The sequence below is a fragment of the Haliotis rufescens genome, unplaced genomic scaffold (genome assembly GCF_023055435.1).
Source record: "Haliotis rufescens isolate VD_foot unplaced genomic scaffold, xgHalRufe1.0.p SCAF_2, whole genome shotgun sequence".
Classification (NCBI taxonomy): domain Eukaryota; kingdom Metazoa; phylum Mollusca; class Gastropoda; order Lepetellida; family Haliotidae; genus Haliotis; species Haliotis rufescens.
Genome location: NW_025963890.1, coordinates 8,794,642 through 8,811,520, shown reverse-complemented (window position 1 = coordinate 8,811,520; position 16,879 = coordinate 8,794,642). Strand labels below are relative to the sequence as shown.

General features: G+C 36.7%; 2 protein-coding genes across 2 annotated transcripts; one reads left to right on the top strand and one right to left on the bottom strand.

Moving 5' to 3' along the window:
* Positions 1-1,457: 1,457 nt before the first annotated feature.
* LOC124120228 (multiple epidermal growth factor-like domains protein 6) lies at positions 1,458-8,797 on the bottom strand. The gene is made up of 5 exons (XM_046483000.2): positions 8,764-8,797; positions 7,365-7,417; positions 4,557-5,474; positions 4,216-4,321; positions 1,458-2,279 (listed from the first exon to the last, which is right to left on the bottom strand). Coding segments are annotated over exons 1-5 (1,371 nt in total). The 5' UTR covers positions 8,766-8,797; the 3' UTR covers positions 1,458-1,987.
* Positions 8,798-10,087: 1,290 nt separating this feature from the next.
* Positions 10,088-16,563, top strand: LOC124120229 (multiple epidermal growth factor-like domains protein 10). The gene is made up of 4 exons (XM_048399593.1): positions 10,088-10,897; positions 11,369-11,480; positions 11,794-11,860; positions 13,629-16,563. The coding sequence occupies exons 1-4, from the start codon at positions 10,099-10,101 to the stop codon at positions 13,707-13,709; spliced, it is 1,059 nt and encodes a 352-aa protein (XP_048255550.1). The 5' UTR covers positions 10,088-10,098; the 3' UTR covers positions 13,710-16,563.
* Positions 16,564-16,879: the final 316 nt, after the last annotated feature.

The window sequence follows — 16,879 nt, the reverse complement described above, 5'->3', positions numbered from 1 at the left end:
CTTACATCTAAATACAGCATGCCACACATGACCATGGTGTCCCTGACATGCATGTAAAGACGTACCCCGGTAATCATTCACACAGTCGTTTACCGCTGATTACAACACGGAAGTAATTGTTACACGAACATAGGTCAGGTTATGGTGTGTATGATAATGAGACATTTTGTGGAATGTTCAAATATGAATCTTCACAAGCATTGCTCGCTTATATATAGATCATGGATCTTATGATTGTCAAAAATAGACGTCGATACTTAACTAAATGTTTCTCATTTTCTTGGTGAGGCGCTATAGCGGTGATGTGACTTTACATATTTTTTGCACATACGTTTCTTGATAATTTGCAACTGGTTTCAGTAATATATTTGACATTAAGCCAGTTTTATATTGCAAAGTAATGTTGAAAAGTATGCGCATATTTTACATTTAGTATAATAATATCGACATATCCTGTTGAAAAAAACATTTAAGTAAAAATTTTAAAGATATAATATTTCAATTAAGATTTTCAGTGATAAATGCATGCATATTTCACTGCTATTTTGAGTGTTATGACCCATGGAATCTATTTCATTGGATATTCGCTCTTTGGCGTTGAAGTTTAATGTCAAATTTTAGTGAACATTTAGCGTCAATATTTAAACCATGTCGACACCTGTATAACCTACAAGCAGTTTTGAAAAAAAAATTCCACAAGACCTCAATCATATTCGTGGTGAAATTATTTTCCTCAATATGGAAAAAAATATTTCCAAGTTGCATAATATAATATGCAGCCGCACTTGGTTTATAGTTGCTTTTGAACAACATACATGTTGCTATGCAGCTACAAAAAAACTATTTATTCCTGACCCATGAACGGACATGTGCGATAACACTACATTATGTTGTTCACATTGGCTCGTGAATCTTAGGGGGAATCAAATTTAACGTTACCCATCAGGAGTAGAAATTACTGAACGACAAATTTGCTATACCCATAGTCAAATGTAAAAGTCATCCCCGATGCACTATATTTGACCTGTGGTCGCATGTATAAACATACATAATCATCTTCTCATATGACTTAAGTAACTTGCCCATAATCCAGCGAGAGAAAATGTGCTTGTAAGTTTTAATACTAATCAGTGTCGTAGTTACATGTAATGTTTTGTACAATGTCACTGTAGCTCATGGTGAGATAACTTGTCATTCAGCTTTGTCTTCTAGGACGTACATGTTTACTCAATGAAGATTTATATTTAGCCCTTGCAGACCAACCACTACCTTCTTATCACTGGACCAAAGGTTATGTAAGCCAATGTCACAAGATACAGATTAGTCTCCGACATATAAAAAATACATATAATGAAAATTAATACATGCAAGGCTCGTTTAAAGGAGACGAAGAAGCTTTATTGACATATGAGCGATTCTAGACATTAACATATCATGACTACACAGTAATAACAATCAATTTGTATGTAATAATTATGTCAAAAGTAATAATCGGTTGTAAAATAACAATCAACAATGCAAATAAAATATCCTATTCTGTAAATAGAAATAGTTGAAACTTTTTTATAGTCTGGGGAGAAATAGTAATAATACCGAAACGTAAGATGCTGACTCGTACTGCAACATAGCATAAATAAATGTTAATTATAATAAATAACATTACTAGTAGATTACTTCAGGAAGATAACTTGTCATGAATTGTTTTTATCTGAAAATACTGCATGCATAAATCGCCCATGCAATGTTTAAGAAAGGTCTGTGTTGTAGTGTTTGTAATTTAATGTGTCCCAGTTCGGAAAATGACTGGATGTCAACACGTTTTCACAATGACAACAGTGATTATGTATATATATTTCAGGAATTAGAAATTGACGTGGAACTGTCATGGAAAATCGCTCTAAAATTACTTTATCAATATCATTTACAATTGACAGATAAGTGGACTTTTAGGCCATCCAATAAGTGTTGATTTAAAAAAAATACTGTTCTAGTTGTATGATGACTCAGGGGTTATATCGTGACCCAAACGTGCAAACCATGGTGGTATAATTAGGGAGTCATTGTCAGATGAAGACATGTTGCTTAACGAAATGTTATTTATAGTTAAATCACTGTCCTGTCTTACAAGTGGGCTGTAATATGCCCGTGGTCGTTGACCTGCAGAAGGATCCATGTCTTCCTCATAGATTTCATTGTAGCTGTTCCTACGGTACTGAAGTGGAACATTGTCTGCCGATTGCCCTGGATTTTCTCGCGCTCTTGTCGACAGTTTGCATACTCTAAAGGAAATAATGACATATAATAGATTGTCAGTTGATGTATGGATGTTGATGATGTAGGGCGTTTCGATTTGTTTCTTTAGCAGTAACAATGTTTGAATAGAGGCTTAGGGGAAGTGGAATATACCAGCATTAAATTAAGTAGGAAAGTTAGTTTACTTTGTTTTAAAGTTTCAAATAAGACGGGATGGTATACACATCTACTAAATATGTGTGTCTTATAAACTAAACATGTACACACTATTTATACTCAGCAGAGTAAGAATCTATACATGTTATGAACGTTCATACAACATGATCTGTACATGTATTATCTGTTTTTAGATAGTGGAAATCATGTTTCACACTCGCAACTCACAATTTTACGGGTGTAAAGGGCGATATTAAGAATCCGAAACATTTTCCTGTTTGTGAGGAATCACACTTGAAACTAAAATATTTAACGATAACACAGATTAACCTTTTTATATGAATTTATGGTTAATGTATATTCATACTCAAATGTAATGATAGAATTTATCGATTTTTTAATGAGGGAGTTTAGTAAGAAAATGTAACTTTGGCTATCTCCCTTCGATTATGATACTATTGCCAAATGTGGTCAATTTCCATCTTTTCAGGCGAGGGCGGTCGGGTAGCCTCGTGGTTAAAAGCGTTCGCTCGTCACGCCGAAGACCCGGGTTCGATTCCCGACATGGGTACAATGTGTGAAGCCCATTTCTGGTGTCCCCCGCCGTGATATTGCTGGAATATAGCTAAAAGCGACGTACAATCATACTCACTCACTCACTTTTCAGGCGAAACAATAGAACGTTTAAGGGAATAACGCGGTGTTTTAACACCTCGTCCTATTGTCCACATATCATTCAGAAATAACACCTTTAGGCGTCATGTTGGGTAATACTGAAAGCGTAACAAAAGGATATAACTCTCAGCTTATTTTGAGTTTGTAAACAAACGATGACCGGTCGTATACGTCAAATACTTGACGCAGAGGACAATGTACAGTGTACAGTTGAAGTCTTGAAGTAAACACATTTGTATTTAAATTTTACTAAAACTTTGATCTACTCTTCCAGTAAAAAAACACATGCCTGTTTCTGCTGCTGTTTGCTGAAACTATTTACAAAGATCTTGGAAGAGCCAAACACGATATGTAATTTTATTATTGATGGTATTACTCTTTTATGATAATATCCAATATCGTGAGGTAAGTTGACTAGCAATATACAACACACGGGACAGTGTAATTAACATCCTTCTTAAGTAACATTTGTATGAGTTAAGTTATGAGGAAAACATTGACCCTGACATGACTGATCAATGTGTCCCAAATCTTGACATGGCTACAGCAATTATATACATCATATTCTGTCCGTGATATGTCCAATTACTTTTTTTTCACACACGAATATATCATATGCTACTCATTGATAGTAGATTACCGTGACCAGCTACTGATATCAGAAGATGAAAAAGTCTATTCTATCCACTACATGCATACAGCCTAAAAGGTCCCTGAATTATATGTTCGATCTCGCTTCCGCCCTAATAAGACATGTGCCAAAATCCATTGACCAATAGGATATCCTTCTTGAGTTGAGGGTTAACATACTTTTTTTTATGATATGACCTTTGAGAATGATCATGACTAATCGACATGTCACAAGAACACCAGTGCTATAAAGTAAGCCCACGATATAACACTAGCAACGGTGGTCAAAACCAAGTAAAGCCTTAAAACATCTCCATTTAGACTGCGCTGCTTACAAATGGCCCATAAAGGAAGGCAATATAGTTCTTCCACTATCATACGTTTCTGAATTAAAGAAACATTGTTGTATCACTTCTACAAAATATACATCTAAAGAAACGCGTTCATGAACACGCCACTTATTGCTCTTCCGAATACATACTAGATGTGTCGTATGCTTACCTATGGCTAAGTATGCAGATCAGAATGGCAGCAATGCCCCCGAAGACAATAAATCCGATCACAAGTGGGTACATGGTTGACTGGGGCGATGGGACCTTGGAAGCATCTGAAACATTACCATAGCTTAATAATCAATTTGAAGAATGACGTGAAGTTATAGGATTCGCTATTCGCATTTTTGTTCTTCATTTGCCGACTGATTCTGTGCATAGGCATGGTCGACAGTACATCCTTCTTATTGTATGTACTCATCTGTATGGTCTGTACGTTCTTTGGAGGATTACATCATGCGGTCAAAACACACATCTTGTCCGAGGTAGCCAGAATTGAAAGATACATACCAACTGTTGTCACTTGGAGAACGTCAATACAGTGTCCACCATTGCGTTCACAAAGGCCTGACTGGCAGTTAGTGCAGGTCTGTTTGCAGTGTACTCCATAGTACCCGTCCTTACATTCAAAGCAGAAACCAGTTTTCATGTCACAAAGGTCATGTTTACAGTTGTAGCATCGCAAATGACACGTTTCTTTATAGTACCCCTCAATACACGCCATGCAATGACCTGTGGTTTGATTACATCTCATACCTTTGCATCTGGAGCTACAGCCATCTGTACATTGTTGACCTTTGAATCCATTCGTACAACCATTCGCACAGCTGCCGGTGTCTTGATCGCACACAGGTGTACATTTCCCTTTTGCACTCATGTCAGGCTGACAAAATGGAAAACAGTTTTCCGAACAAGGAGTGTCACATTTGTTTCCGTGAAACCCATTAATGCATCCTTCAACGCAACCTGAAATTAAACACTTTCCAACACAGTTTGTGCAGTCAGTTTCACAGTTCTCCCCAATGTAATGGATGTCACATTTCTGACATATCCCTGAAGTGACGTTACAAAGTCTACATCTAGGCACTTGGTTATCCGAGCATTGTTTCTTACAGACACCATTCCTGTAACATCCTTCAGGACAGGTATTCGGGCATTCATTCTCACAATATTCGCCTACATGGCGTTCTTTACACTCTATACAATTGCTTGCATCTCGTTTGCTACATTTTAAACAGTTTGATATGCATGGAATGGTGCATAGTCTCCCCGAAAAGCCATCTTTGCAGCCATCTTTGCAACCAATGTCTCCTTCAGTATTAACTGTACAACTTCCAAGAAGACAGTTATTAACAGTTGAACAAGCCGTTGTGGCTGTCGTAATCGTTGTACATATTGGATCCGTACATTTTTCACCGATATATATGCCTGAAAGGGGACAAATGAGATCATCAAAATGGGTTTACTCATACTAATATAAATACAAAATTTACAGAGGCTGTAGTTCACTTATGAGCAACGTCATAACCACGAACACTCTGACGATGCTTCCGGTTTTGAGAAACATATTCCTATTGCAATGAGAACAGAAACCCCTTTTTTTCTATAATCATGTGACCTGTCATTTGACCGAAACCAAAAGTTGTTGAAAAACTGAAAATCCTAAATTATACATAGTTTCAATCTTAATTTATCAGCTGTTATTTTATGAACAATTTAAACCATTTGTCTGTAAATGTGTACACTAATAAAGTATCTCGGCCTCAAGAATTCATTCCGTTGGATTTAGATGTTATCTACTGGTTATACAGAAGTCTGGAACCGATTCACTTCTACTTTTAAAACCAATAGAATTGTGGATATAGTTTCCTTGATCAAAAAAGAATCCAACATGACCGCCGCAAGAAGAAAGAAAATATTGAAAGAATGTTTTGATAAATGGATAGGTACAGAAAATGGAGTTTTGGAAGACATGTTCCAAAAAGATGGCTAAAGTGTTTGACCAGAACCTTCAATCCTGTGTGATGGCCAAACCATTCGGTTTATTGTCAAGGAACTTTGTCAAAATGTGATTGGCATTTTTTGTTCCTGTCGTACAAGTTAACGCTGTTATTGAGTTAGCAGTTTTGGCGATACATAAAGATCATGCCTTTTAAAATGACCTATTCATTGGTTAAATCCCTTTAGTCAACTGGCCAATGTATTGGTACTCATTGAACTTCCTAAAAGTATGACAAACATGGGAATGATTTACCAGACAATATATATTAACACTATATTGCATATGATACCCCCACAACTAAACATCGTTAAATAATTTTTGCCTTTAAAATAGACTGTGGTGCCCGTTCCGGTCAAAGTATCCACCTCCGCCTCAGGTTCAGATGCAATGATTTAAATGCACATGGACATCACAGAGATTCTTGAATAAATAACATGCTCTTGTGGATACTATTACGAGGATCCTACACATTACTTCCTTTCATATCCCAAATACTGTAATCTTCGTCACGATATGTACTACTACATAAAATGATATGACTTGGATTCAGTATTGTATGGAAATGCTTAAACATCTCCTGCAACTAACCTTGCTATTAATACAATGTGTTCATTTGTTTATTGTAAAGTTTGAAAGGTTAAAAAATTAAATATGTGTCTGCTTAACAATTACATGAATTTAATAGTGATGTATACGTGTGACTTCCTGGTACATAGAGGTAGCTAGATATGTCTACAAGCGCATATGTGTCTTTCTATATATGCTTTGAATCGCCGGTTTGGTAAAGTACTGGTATATATATATATATATATATATGTGTGTGTGTGTGTGTGTGTGTGTGTGTGTGTGTGTGTGTGTGTGATGTTATGTGTGTGTGTGTGTGTGTGTGTGTGTGTGTGTGTGTGTGTGTGTGTGTGTGTGTGTGTGTGTGTGTGTGTGTGTGTATTTGTGTGTGACTTGTATATTGTGTACTTGTGCATCATGATATTTGCAACAGTAAGTACAGTTATAAAAATTTCTTATTTTATGTATAATTTATTCTTATTAATTGTGAAATGTCCTTGGAGGGAAATCCCATATCCCTTTTCGCAAATAAATATTGTTTAAATCACAAACATGAAAAGAATATAACCAGCGGCTATTCTATCATCAAGGTTTTAAATAAGCTCTTAATGATAAATATAACTTTATTGGTGTCGGTTATTTTCAGGATGTTAAACAAATACAACCCTGTCTATTTGTTCCCTTTGTTGCAATACGTTTTCGTTCAATGTACCCGTGATATATTTCCACATTGTGATTTTAAAGATTCATACCCGTATTGAAGGTGATTGTGAAGGCAATATAGATCCATATCCGTAAAAGGTACCTGGAATAGAAGTAAAATAATATAAATCTATTTTGTCTATACAATAACCTTTCATGACCAAATTACTGTTTGATAGTCATATACTAACTCACATATTTCAAGCATTTTGAGAATTAGTGTTAACCTTCTCTGTACAATCTGAAACAGTTAAAAACAATAGTTATTCCAAATAAAGCTGTGTCGGGTATTACCGAACAAAATTTTATTTCCGTATATAATTTACCACATCATCCACCATTACAGCTATTGGAATGCGCATCCTATTAAAACTTAACGTCTTCTTCCGGAAGACATAGAAAGTCTATTAAAAACAAAGATCAGGAGAAATATCCGAAGTCAGACACCGGGCATTACATTCATGCACACGTTTCGAAGATTGACCATGAAAATGCTGTGATAATAAGTTTGGTCAACACTGGGATGTTCTTTTACAAACTTAACCTCCAGCATAATTTCTGGAGCATAAAGCATTCTTTCGATTGTTCAATTGGAAATAGATAGTCGGTTTAACACTGTTTCGTCTTTTCGGCAAATTCCAAACAAAGCCGCTTCATCGCACTTCACAGGCTTCAGCGACAATCTTTGTTAGTTAACTCATTTTTATTTCCCTTTAAATATCGGGAAACGATTGGTAACATGTGTGCCTGATTCAAAGTCTGTGCATTTCGGAGATTTTGATTTTCGCACTTTATGTAGAAAACTCGTGTTAAGACAAAAATTCAGAAAGGATGCACACGAGAGTATAAAAGGTGAGCACATCGAGGGGAACGTGTCACAATTGAAAAAAGAACGCTCCAAGCATGTCTTGATTAACTGCAGAAGAAATGGAGATAGCAGTTGGGTTGGGCGGCAACCGGGTGACAGTGGCTCGACTTCTCCAGAGGTAAAACGAGACAGGACACACTAGGGACAGGCCTAGGAGTGACAGACCACGCGTTACACAATCTGTTGCAATTATATGTCCCTGACCTGAAGTATAACCAAGGGTTATTAATCTCAATTCGCGGATTCGGTGATAATGCCTTCAATGTAATTGTCCAAACCAAAGACTAAGACGGGCATGTCGATGTCATCCCTCAATTTCAGCCACGTACATAGAAACTCGTCTTTATATGGAGATATGATTTACATTGAAAGGTTCGATGTACACATAAGTTGTTTTTCACTTTAATCAGAACACAGTAGAAATTAGGTGGGGTGTCGCTGTTCTGTAATGCCCGAGACTGTTCTCCATGAGAATTTCGTCTCCTAGTTCATGTATTTTGTTCGCTTTTTTCTCGCTTGAACTGAAATATATGTTGGAAAAACATTATTTGGTACTATTACAACTACAACAAAACACTTACATTTTATGCAACCGCTTCTTTCTGTGGACGAAATCGATCTGAGGTTAAACGGGAAATATTCATTTGACCGTCTATTTGCTGACATGAAACCGAAAGCGTAGTGCATTTCCGTGTATTTGCTTCAGGTTTATTCTTCCCGTTCAACGATTGTATAAATGTTTGTTCGTACATGTTTACATGTTTGTACGTACAATCCCTAAGCCAAAACACAACTCACAATTTTGATAATCGTAAAGATGATAACAATCATCAGTTTTGACTCAGTTACTTACGAGTGTGACATTTGACAAACGGATGACCATGTCAGACAATTTCCGAAGTAATACTCTGTACCAGACCTTTTCAAATTACCTACATGCTATGTGTCTTTTGAATGTGGAACCAATACATTTTTCTTGCTTACAGCGTACAACTGGAAAGGAATTACATCAACTGCTTGCAATAACCATATGCGTGTACCTACAATGTGAGTATGTTTGGTACAAATAATCTGACAATTCAGCTCTCCTGAAAATATGTATACTAAACTCATATACTAACGATAGATGGGAAAGAGGTTTGTATGAGATATTTTAAGTTATCTTAAGGATGTGTATGAAGATTGTTTGCATCGGATAATTGAAATTATTATAAGGATGTGTATTACCACTATCTAAATTTTTCTAAGACAAATACTTTTTTATTATCTAAATGTTGCCCAAATGGCAAAAAACAGGTGGTACGTGTAAATGGTACTGCGCTCTACCGCGCCAAACTTTGCTGTAGAGGCATACAAGGTACTCAGTCATTCATCGTATTCACCTTTTCGCATACACTATGTAAATAATAGTATGTTATTGCATTTAACATTTTAAGCACAAATGGCTAAATCGTTTATCTATAACAAACCATCTACACGTAAATGTGCTATTCCCCTTTTCCCCTATATGAAAGGTTACATCCATGGCGATTTGACTTTCAAGTCAACAGCAATAATTGACTTGTCGATGGAACACACCCATTTCAAGTCGCGCAGTGATTACAAAATCACAGCAGCAGACATCCTCAAGAGCACACGATGTTTCACATCAAGTTATAACTTTGTAATGGGACTAATTGGACTTTTTGGATATGGAGACGAGTTCAGGTTGAGATTCGTGACCTTTATGTCATATGTATTAGGTATATCAGAGTATGGTAGATTGGTGTATTCATGCTATTTCTAATCCAACTTTTATATTACATTTTCTAGGTATCGCTATTGCTAATGGTATAGACCACCATTGCCTGTCGGTATCTGAGTCCAGGACATGTAAGGAATGTTATATTGGATGGTATAGTGATTACTGTGACAAGATGTGTCAACACTGTAACAAGGGTGGATGTAGCAATACAGGAGTTTGTCTTCAGTGTCAAGCTGGCTATTACTCTGCAAACTGTTCACTGACATGTCCACCTCAGTGTAGAGATAGCAATGGTGACCGTGTCTTCTGTGACCGTACAACAGGGAAGTGTCTGGAAGGCTGTAAACCCACATGGTGGGGAGATAAATGTGAACATAGGTGTGGAAAACAGTGTACTGGTTCACAGTGTTTCTTTTATGATGGTTCTTGTGCTTTTGGTTGCAAGGACGGGTTTACCGGGACCCATTGTGACAAAACCTGTCGAGTAGGATGTCTCCATGGCACCTGCAGTCAGCTGACGGGGATATGTCTTCGTGGATGTAAAACTGGCTTCTATGGGCCCTCCTGTGACAGACATTGTACTGATAAATGCCTTGACAGAGATTGCAGTACAGAGATTGACGGAGATACTCCTACCTGTACTCGTGGCTGTGTACCTGGTTGGAAGCCTCCCATCTGCGATAACCCCTGCCCTCCAAACTGTTTATCCTGCACTGAAGCTGGGTTGTGCTCATCCTGCAAGGCAGGGTTCACAGGAACTAGCTGTGAGAAGAAGAAATGCAACTGTCTTGGTTCCGGTTGTAGCGATGACAGAATTTGCGATGGATGTCCTCATGGGTGGTGGGGACAGACCTGTGAGTTGGCCTGCTCTCGAAACTGTCTCAAATGTCAACAGAAGAGTGGCAACTGCACAACATGTCGCCAAGGGTTCACATATGATGGAAGAAGTCAATGCACCTCCGTGATCAATGGTAATGGAACCTCTCAATGTAGGGGATATGCTACTATTGGTAGTTGCCATCGTTTAACATGTTATACGTACAGTGGAAATTAATCATAGTAAATGTTCCCTTATAATAAAAACGTGATGAAAACCGTAGACATTTAATCACTTTACATCGAATATAAAAAAAAATACTAACTTTTTGGGATCTAGTAGGGTTTTTTGTAATACACTTTATAAGTATTTTTACAAAGGGTAGGGTATTAGTAGGTATTTCAGTTTAGTAAAATTTGAAAGATTAAACTATATTCATAATCTAAATGTCACGCACCCAAATACATTTCAATTGTACAAAAACCTCCCAAATACAACACCTATAATATCATTATTGCCGTGAAAGACAACAATCACGTGATTTGTTTGAGGGTTGAAAATCTATCTACTTGCAGAAGACAAACAAGTGAGATCTTTCCTTATTATGTTACTGTTTTTCATACAGCCACTGTCACCGACGTCCCAAATCAAAGGCAAGAATCACATGTTTCCATTGTGATTATTTCAACCATAGCCTGTCTTCTTGTAATCGGGGTTTTAATCGGGATCTCTATCAGGTTAGTTGTTGATTATTTTCTTTAACTGACAAACACATATTCCAGTTTTCTCCTATGGCATAAAGACTAAGCGTTTATAAATTAAAGATCTTTATATGCCTGGAAATGTGTTTTGAAACCGATGGAGTGACCAGAAATTCACCATACATATTAAAAACCTTCCGGGCTTATGAACCAATCATATTGTATATGTGTTTGTGTCACTCTGCAATGTAAAGTATAGGAGGTTACTCTTCATTAATTAGCATAACACTTCACTGTTCACACGACATACTGACAAAAGTTGGTTCTACTGTCGTACTCGGTGTTGCAGATTCCGAGGACGCATCCTGCCATCATGCATCAAACACGCCGAGGATGAAAACGCTCTCGATAATGAGGTAATGTTAAACATCTGAATAATAGTTTCTTCTGGCGCTGTGTAACGTATAGATATTTCTAATATCGTTATTCGTAAAATGAATCTGTCGAATTGTTGGGTACGGCAGTACAGTGGTTCACGGGACTGTCATTGTCAGGGGGCACGGGTGGCCAGGTCGTCTAAGGCTCCGCGATTCGCTGTGCAGAGTTGCGTCCCTTGGGCACGCCAGAAACCTATGATTGTGGGTTCGAATCCCGGTTCGCCCCGATTATGTTTCTAGGTTTGTCAGCACCATACCCGTGCTCGTGGGTTTCACCGAAGTTGTACACGTCTGAGACCTGCATCACTTCGGGCTTTCCTCCCACATTAAGCCGACACGCCCCGATATAACTGGAATACTGTTAAAAGCGGCGTTAAATCCAACTCACTCACTCACCTAACATTGTCGTTAGTTCACATTCACAAATTGACGAACATGGTAACGAGCAAGTCATCAAAATATAATCATACTTTTGTGATATACCTCGATATTGATTTGTATAGCAAAGTTAACAGCAGGAAAATCTTTTAATACTAAAATATTCATTAATTCGATTCCATTGGTGTTACGCATTAATAACGTTCTTAATTGTAAGCAATTTTTTTACGTATTCACAAGCAGGAACGTATGACAATCAATGCATCAATCGGTCAACTGAGGTTATGTCAATAGTTCGTTTTTGTCATTTGCCGACCTCAATGATCGAAAAGATATGTGTCTCTGCCACCGCTGTACCAATGATACTGTTACTTAAAATACACGTTTACAACAACGACGTCATCTGGCTTTTTGGCTAAAAAAATGGAAGTGATTGGTGAAGGCAAGCTAGTTTATTTTTCTTGCGTGAGTGCGCGTGTGTCTGTATATACGTGCGCGCGTGTGTGTATGCGTATGCGCGTCTGTGTACGTGCCTGCATTGATAATCATAGTCACTGTTGGTAGAATTTCGAATGATTGTAAAATTAACTATACATTGCTGTTCAATGAGTTCATTTAAGATAATCACAAAAGTGTCTTGAGACCAGTACCCAATGTATCTAAGTGTGGGTTCTTTTTGTCATTGTAGTAGTTGTGTTCATGTCATGAAATGACATATTACCAGATAAGATATATTGCCGTTTACAAAACATGAAAAAGGTGATACAAGGGAGGCCAAAGTGTTTTGGTTCTCTTTACGAAATGCAATGAATCAAGTGTTCGCGTATGACTTTAGATGCGGACGTTCTTTTTTAAGCTTGACGCAAATCACCTTATCAACATTCGTATTTAAGGAAGTGACATAGCACTAACTCCCGTTCTGTTTTGTCGTAAGCAAAATGCAACGTAATCGTAAAATGAGAGTTTGATAATAAACGCTTTTTTATCGATCTGACTTTACTCTGTGATTTTCGGCGACACCGCTTCATAACGGCGATAGGTTGATTTAGAATATAAATTATATCGGCCATTTACTACGTTGCCTTATAACATCTATGGGAAACAACACACCAGACACTTCCCTCTTATAAATAACGTCGTCCAATTTACGAGGTCAGCATGTTGCGAGCGCATGTTCGAATCTCCAGAAATGATGTCTGGATAGAACAATGTTTTATCGTGAAATAAGCCAAGCTTCGTTCTTCTTTGTTCTTTGCGATTTATGGCGTTACTATCTTATGCATAAATATAAATCATATTTATGTTATATAATATCTTATGCATAACTATAAATCATTGCATTAAACAGCCCATTTTCCATATGTTGTAGGAGCCGGAATTGTCAACAACCGTCTTGCTCGAACAAGATCGCGACCCAAAAGAAGATGTATCGTTGAATAATGTGTGTTAATTATTTCCAGCTTTGGCTTTAGAAGGTCTATCTTGAGACGATTGAGAGTTCTAATATGTCAGGGTCGATCGACCAACATACTAGTATATGCTTTTAATTTAAGCTCTTTTCATCAGCACAAACATGTGATTTTGATATATCTCAGAATTGGGCTGAATTGACAAGTGTATCGTATATCATGTATGATCATTTTTACATTTCCCATGGCAATAATAATATTTATTATATTGCATAAAGACCCATTTTGCGGAGATCTATAGAGTTTAACATACGACTTATATAATTAATGAAAGTACTTGACATGTTGATGCATCACACGGTTATATTTACTGTAGATATCATGCTCTAGCTCTGGAAGTTCATGTATTAGCTTTCTGCGTCATTTTCATGTTGAAATCTGTGTGTATGCAGATTAATATTTGTGGTTACTGTATACACCGAAACTTCAGCTGCCTCGAAGGACTTGGGTCTACAGAACATACGGAGTTATCCGAAAACAAGAGATTTTTTATATTTGAAATATGAGTACAACACTACACATGACTAATGCGTGTAGTTTGTACAACACCAATACTCGCTGCAAGTAATCAGTGCATGTTAACAACACATCTACATATACTGGTTCAGCATGTACTTGTTGCCATATTTATCGACAAGAATCAATTGTCTATGGTACTCTAGTTTTTATCATATAACACAAATACTGAAATCAATCAAATTTACATACTTCACTGATTCCGGATTCCGGATTTTGTATCTACAAGCCAACTATTGTCAGATGTATCTCAAAACGAACAACTGCGCATAACATACATGAAATAATAAATCTTTTTGACGTTTGATTTAACAGAAATATGGAAATAAGACTTTTCCGAGAGAGGCTTTACACTCTTAGCAAACCCACATGTTACCATATGCATGTTCAACAGGCAAGTGACAGCTCATGTCACCATCAACATATTGATCGATCTAAGTATGTAAAACGGCAGTGTTCGTGTTCCCTTCGCATAATATATCCACGTTTGTATGAAACACTGTCGAATTATAACAATGAAAGGGAGAAATACTCAGCATATATGATCAACTACTGTGTACATGTGTGACCACTGACAAAACATACTCTAGGGGAGCATATTACGCCTTTTTTTATTTTACATGAACATATTTGAAGATGGAATTACAATATGCCGTATGTATGCCGTAATTTAACATAGTATATTTAGATTTACTACTTATTCAATGAGTATTATCGCCTTAATGAATGGCACTACAATGTAATATTTTTTTACAGCTACAACAGTCTCGTTGCCAGAAGTCAGTGTATGTTAGGGTATCCATTGTTTGTAAAACATGCCTATAAGCAAATATCGACCTTCTGTCCTGTTGTACCCTCGTCGGTTCATGCACGTGCATCTCGGTGTATACAGACTGACCTTAATCATTACTGTCACGGTCGTAACACCTGATTCGTTTCCAGTTGGATTACCAAAACAAAAACACCACTGGTGCAAATTATCCAATTAATCTGCATTTTTATTGTTTATATTTTCAGTTATGTGATTCTTCAACCGACAAATCGGTTGATGTATATAGAATTTGTTTATGTTTCGAAAGTTTATTTTTGTTTGACATGTTTTGTCTGTGAGTGTAGTGACATTCTTTCTCGTTGTATTTTTCAATCATTTTTCTGTTATAATGATTTTGGTATATTTGGTGCATTTCAGCATTGCAAATCTATACTTCGCGCGTAACCTCCCCGCCGGCTTTTGTGAAAAAAACATATTCTGAAAAAGAGAGATGTCGGTTGAGATAGATAGGGTTATTTGCGTCTTGTCTTGTCCTGACGGCATACTTACTGTTTGTATTTCAATTCCAGGCTTTCATTTGTCAATAAGAAAAGATCGATAAAGTCGAGGAAGGGGTGTAGCTATATAAGTAAAAAGAAATGATATGCTAACAATATGGATCATCTGTGCATAAATTGACTCGATTCATTATGGGTAATGGCAAAGGATATTCTATAGGGCAGATAAAAGAGAGGCTTACATGCGGTTGACAGATCAGTCAATATGTAACGGAATAGATTTGAATATAACAACTATTACAGATGGGGACTTTAATCTAGATATTCTTAGATAATGTAAGAACAAAATAGATCACTTACAAGCAAAGACAAAGTGGGATCATTTCTTATTATCCAGAAATATTGATGTTATCGCAGAATGTTTTACCCGGACAATTTTTGACGTGTGTAATAATCACATTCCTAATGGATCACTATGGATCACTAGTGAGATACATGTACCTCGGTTGCTACGTCGGCATATACTCATAAACATCTCGTGTTTGAATCTGTTGTTTTACTTGTTACAATTTCTAGTTTTATTATTTTACTTGTATTAATTATTAATGCTACTGTTTCCATTGAGGTATTGCACATTATATGTACTTTGTTTATTTCAATGTTTAATATTTACGCTGATGTGTGCTGTCTGTGTATATGTTTATGGCATCGTAACTTGGACATTTGCCCAATCCATTTGACTTTTTAATGTCAATATAATACGTTGAATACACATTATATGTAATATTTCTAGTTTAAGAAAATAGAGGAGATTTCATGTGTTTATGGAAATGGTTATGTCGCTTTTTTATGAATCTCTAGCAAATAAATATTCATGTTTCATGAGAAACCAATTCAAATTTAAAATGTGTGTTATCACCTAATACAGTATGCTTTATCCACTAACAAATTAATCTATCAAACAATACTACCCACAGCCTTGGGTAATTGACCCACAATGCATTTCGGGTAACACTTCTGTATTTGCTTTAATAAAAATATATTTTTACATATATTCTTTGTTGTGTCAGTGTTTGCATCAACAATGTTTAGGTTTTAGAAAATACTGACTGCTGTCACATCATACAAAACATCCATATCGAGATTTAGTACATGTAATGATAACAATGCACTCGAGAGCATTCTGTAAAAAACGACCCACACGTATGTAGCCAAATGCATAATTTTACAGTGACAAGGTCACTTTACAAAGAAGTGTGTGCGTGTGTGTGCGTGTGTGTGTGTGTGTGTGTGGCTGATTTTACTACTCCGATAATATAGTGCTAGCCCACTGAGATACCATGCCACGGTTTAATATGAATACCCC

What these genes read in the sequence shown, in the direction of transcription:
- LOC124120228 (XM_046483000.2), bottom strand. An exon ending in CACAATCACCTTCAATACGG is followed by an intron (nt 5,475 to 7,364) that starts GTATGAATCTTT and finishes GTCCCCTTTCAG; the next exon opens with GCATATATATCGGTGAAAAA. An exon ending in ATCTGCATACTTAGCCATAG is followed by an intron (nt 2,280 to 4,215) that starts GTAAGCATACGA and finishes TATTTCCTTTAG; the next exon opens with AGTATGCAAACTGTCGACAA.
- LOC124120229 (XM_048399593.1), top strand. Translation starts at nt 10,099, where the DNA reads ATGTGTCAACACTGTAACAAGGGTGGATGTAGCAATACAGGAGTTTGT. An exon ending in ATGCACCTCCGTGATCAATG is followed by an intron (nt 10,898 to 11,368) that starts GTAATGGAACCT and finishes TTTTTCATACAG; the next exon opens with CCACTGTCACCGACGTCCCA. An exon ending in AAAACGCTCTCGATAATGAG is followed by an intron (nt 11,861 to 13,628) that starts GTAATGTTAAAC and finishes CATATGTTGTAG; the next exon opens with GAGCCGGAATTGTCAACAAC.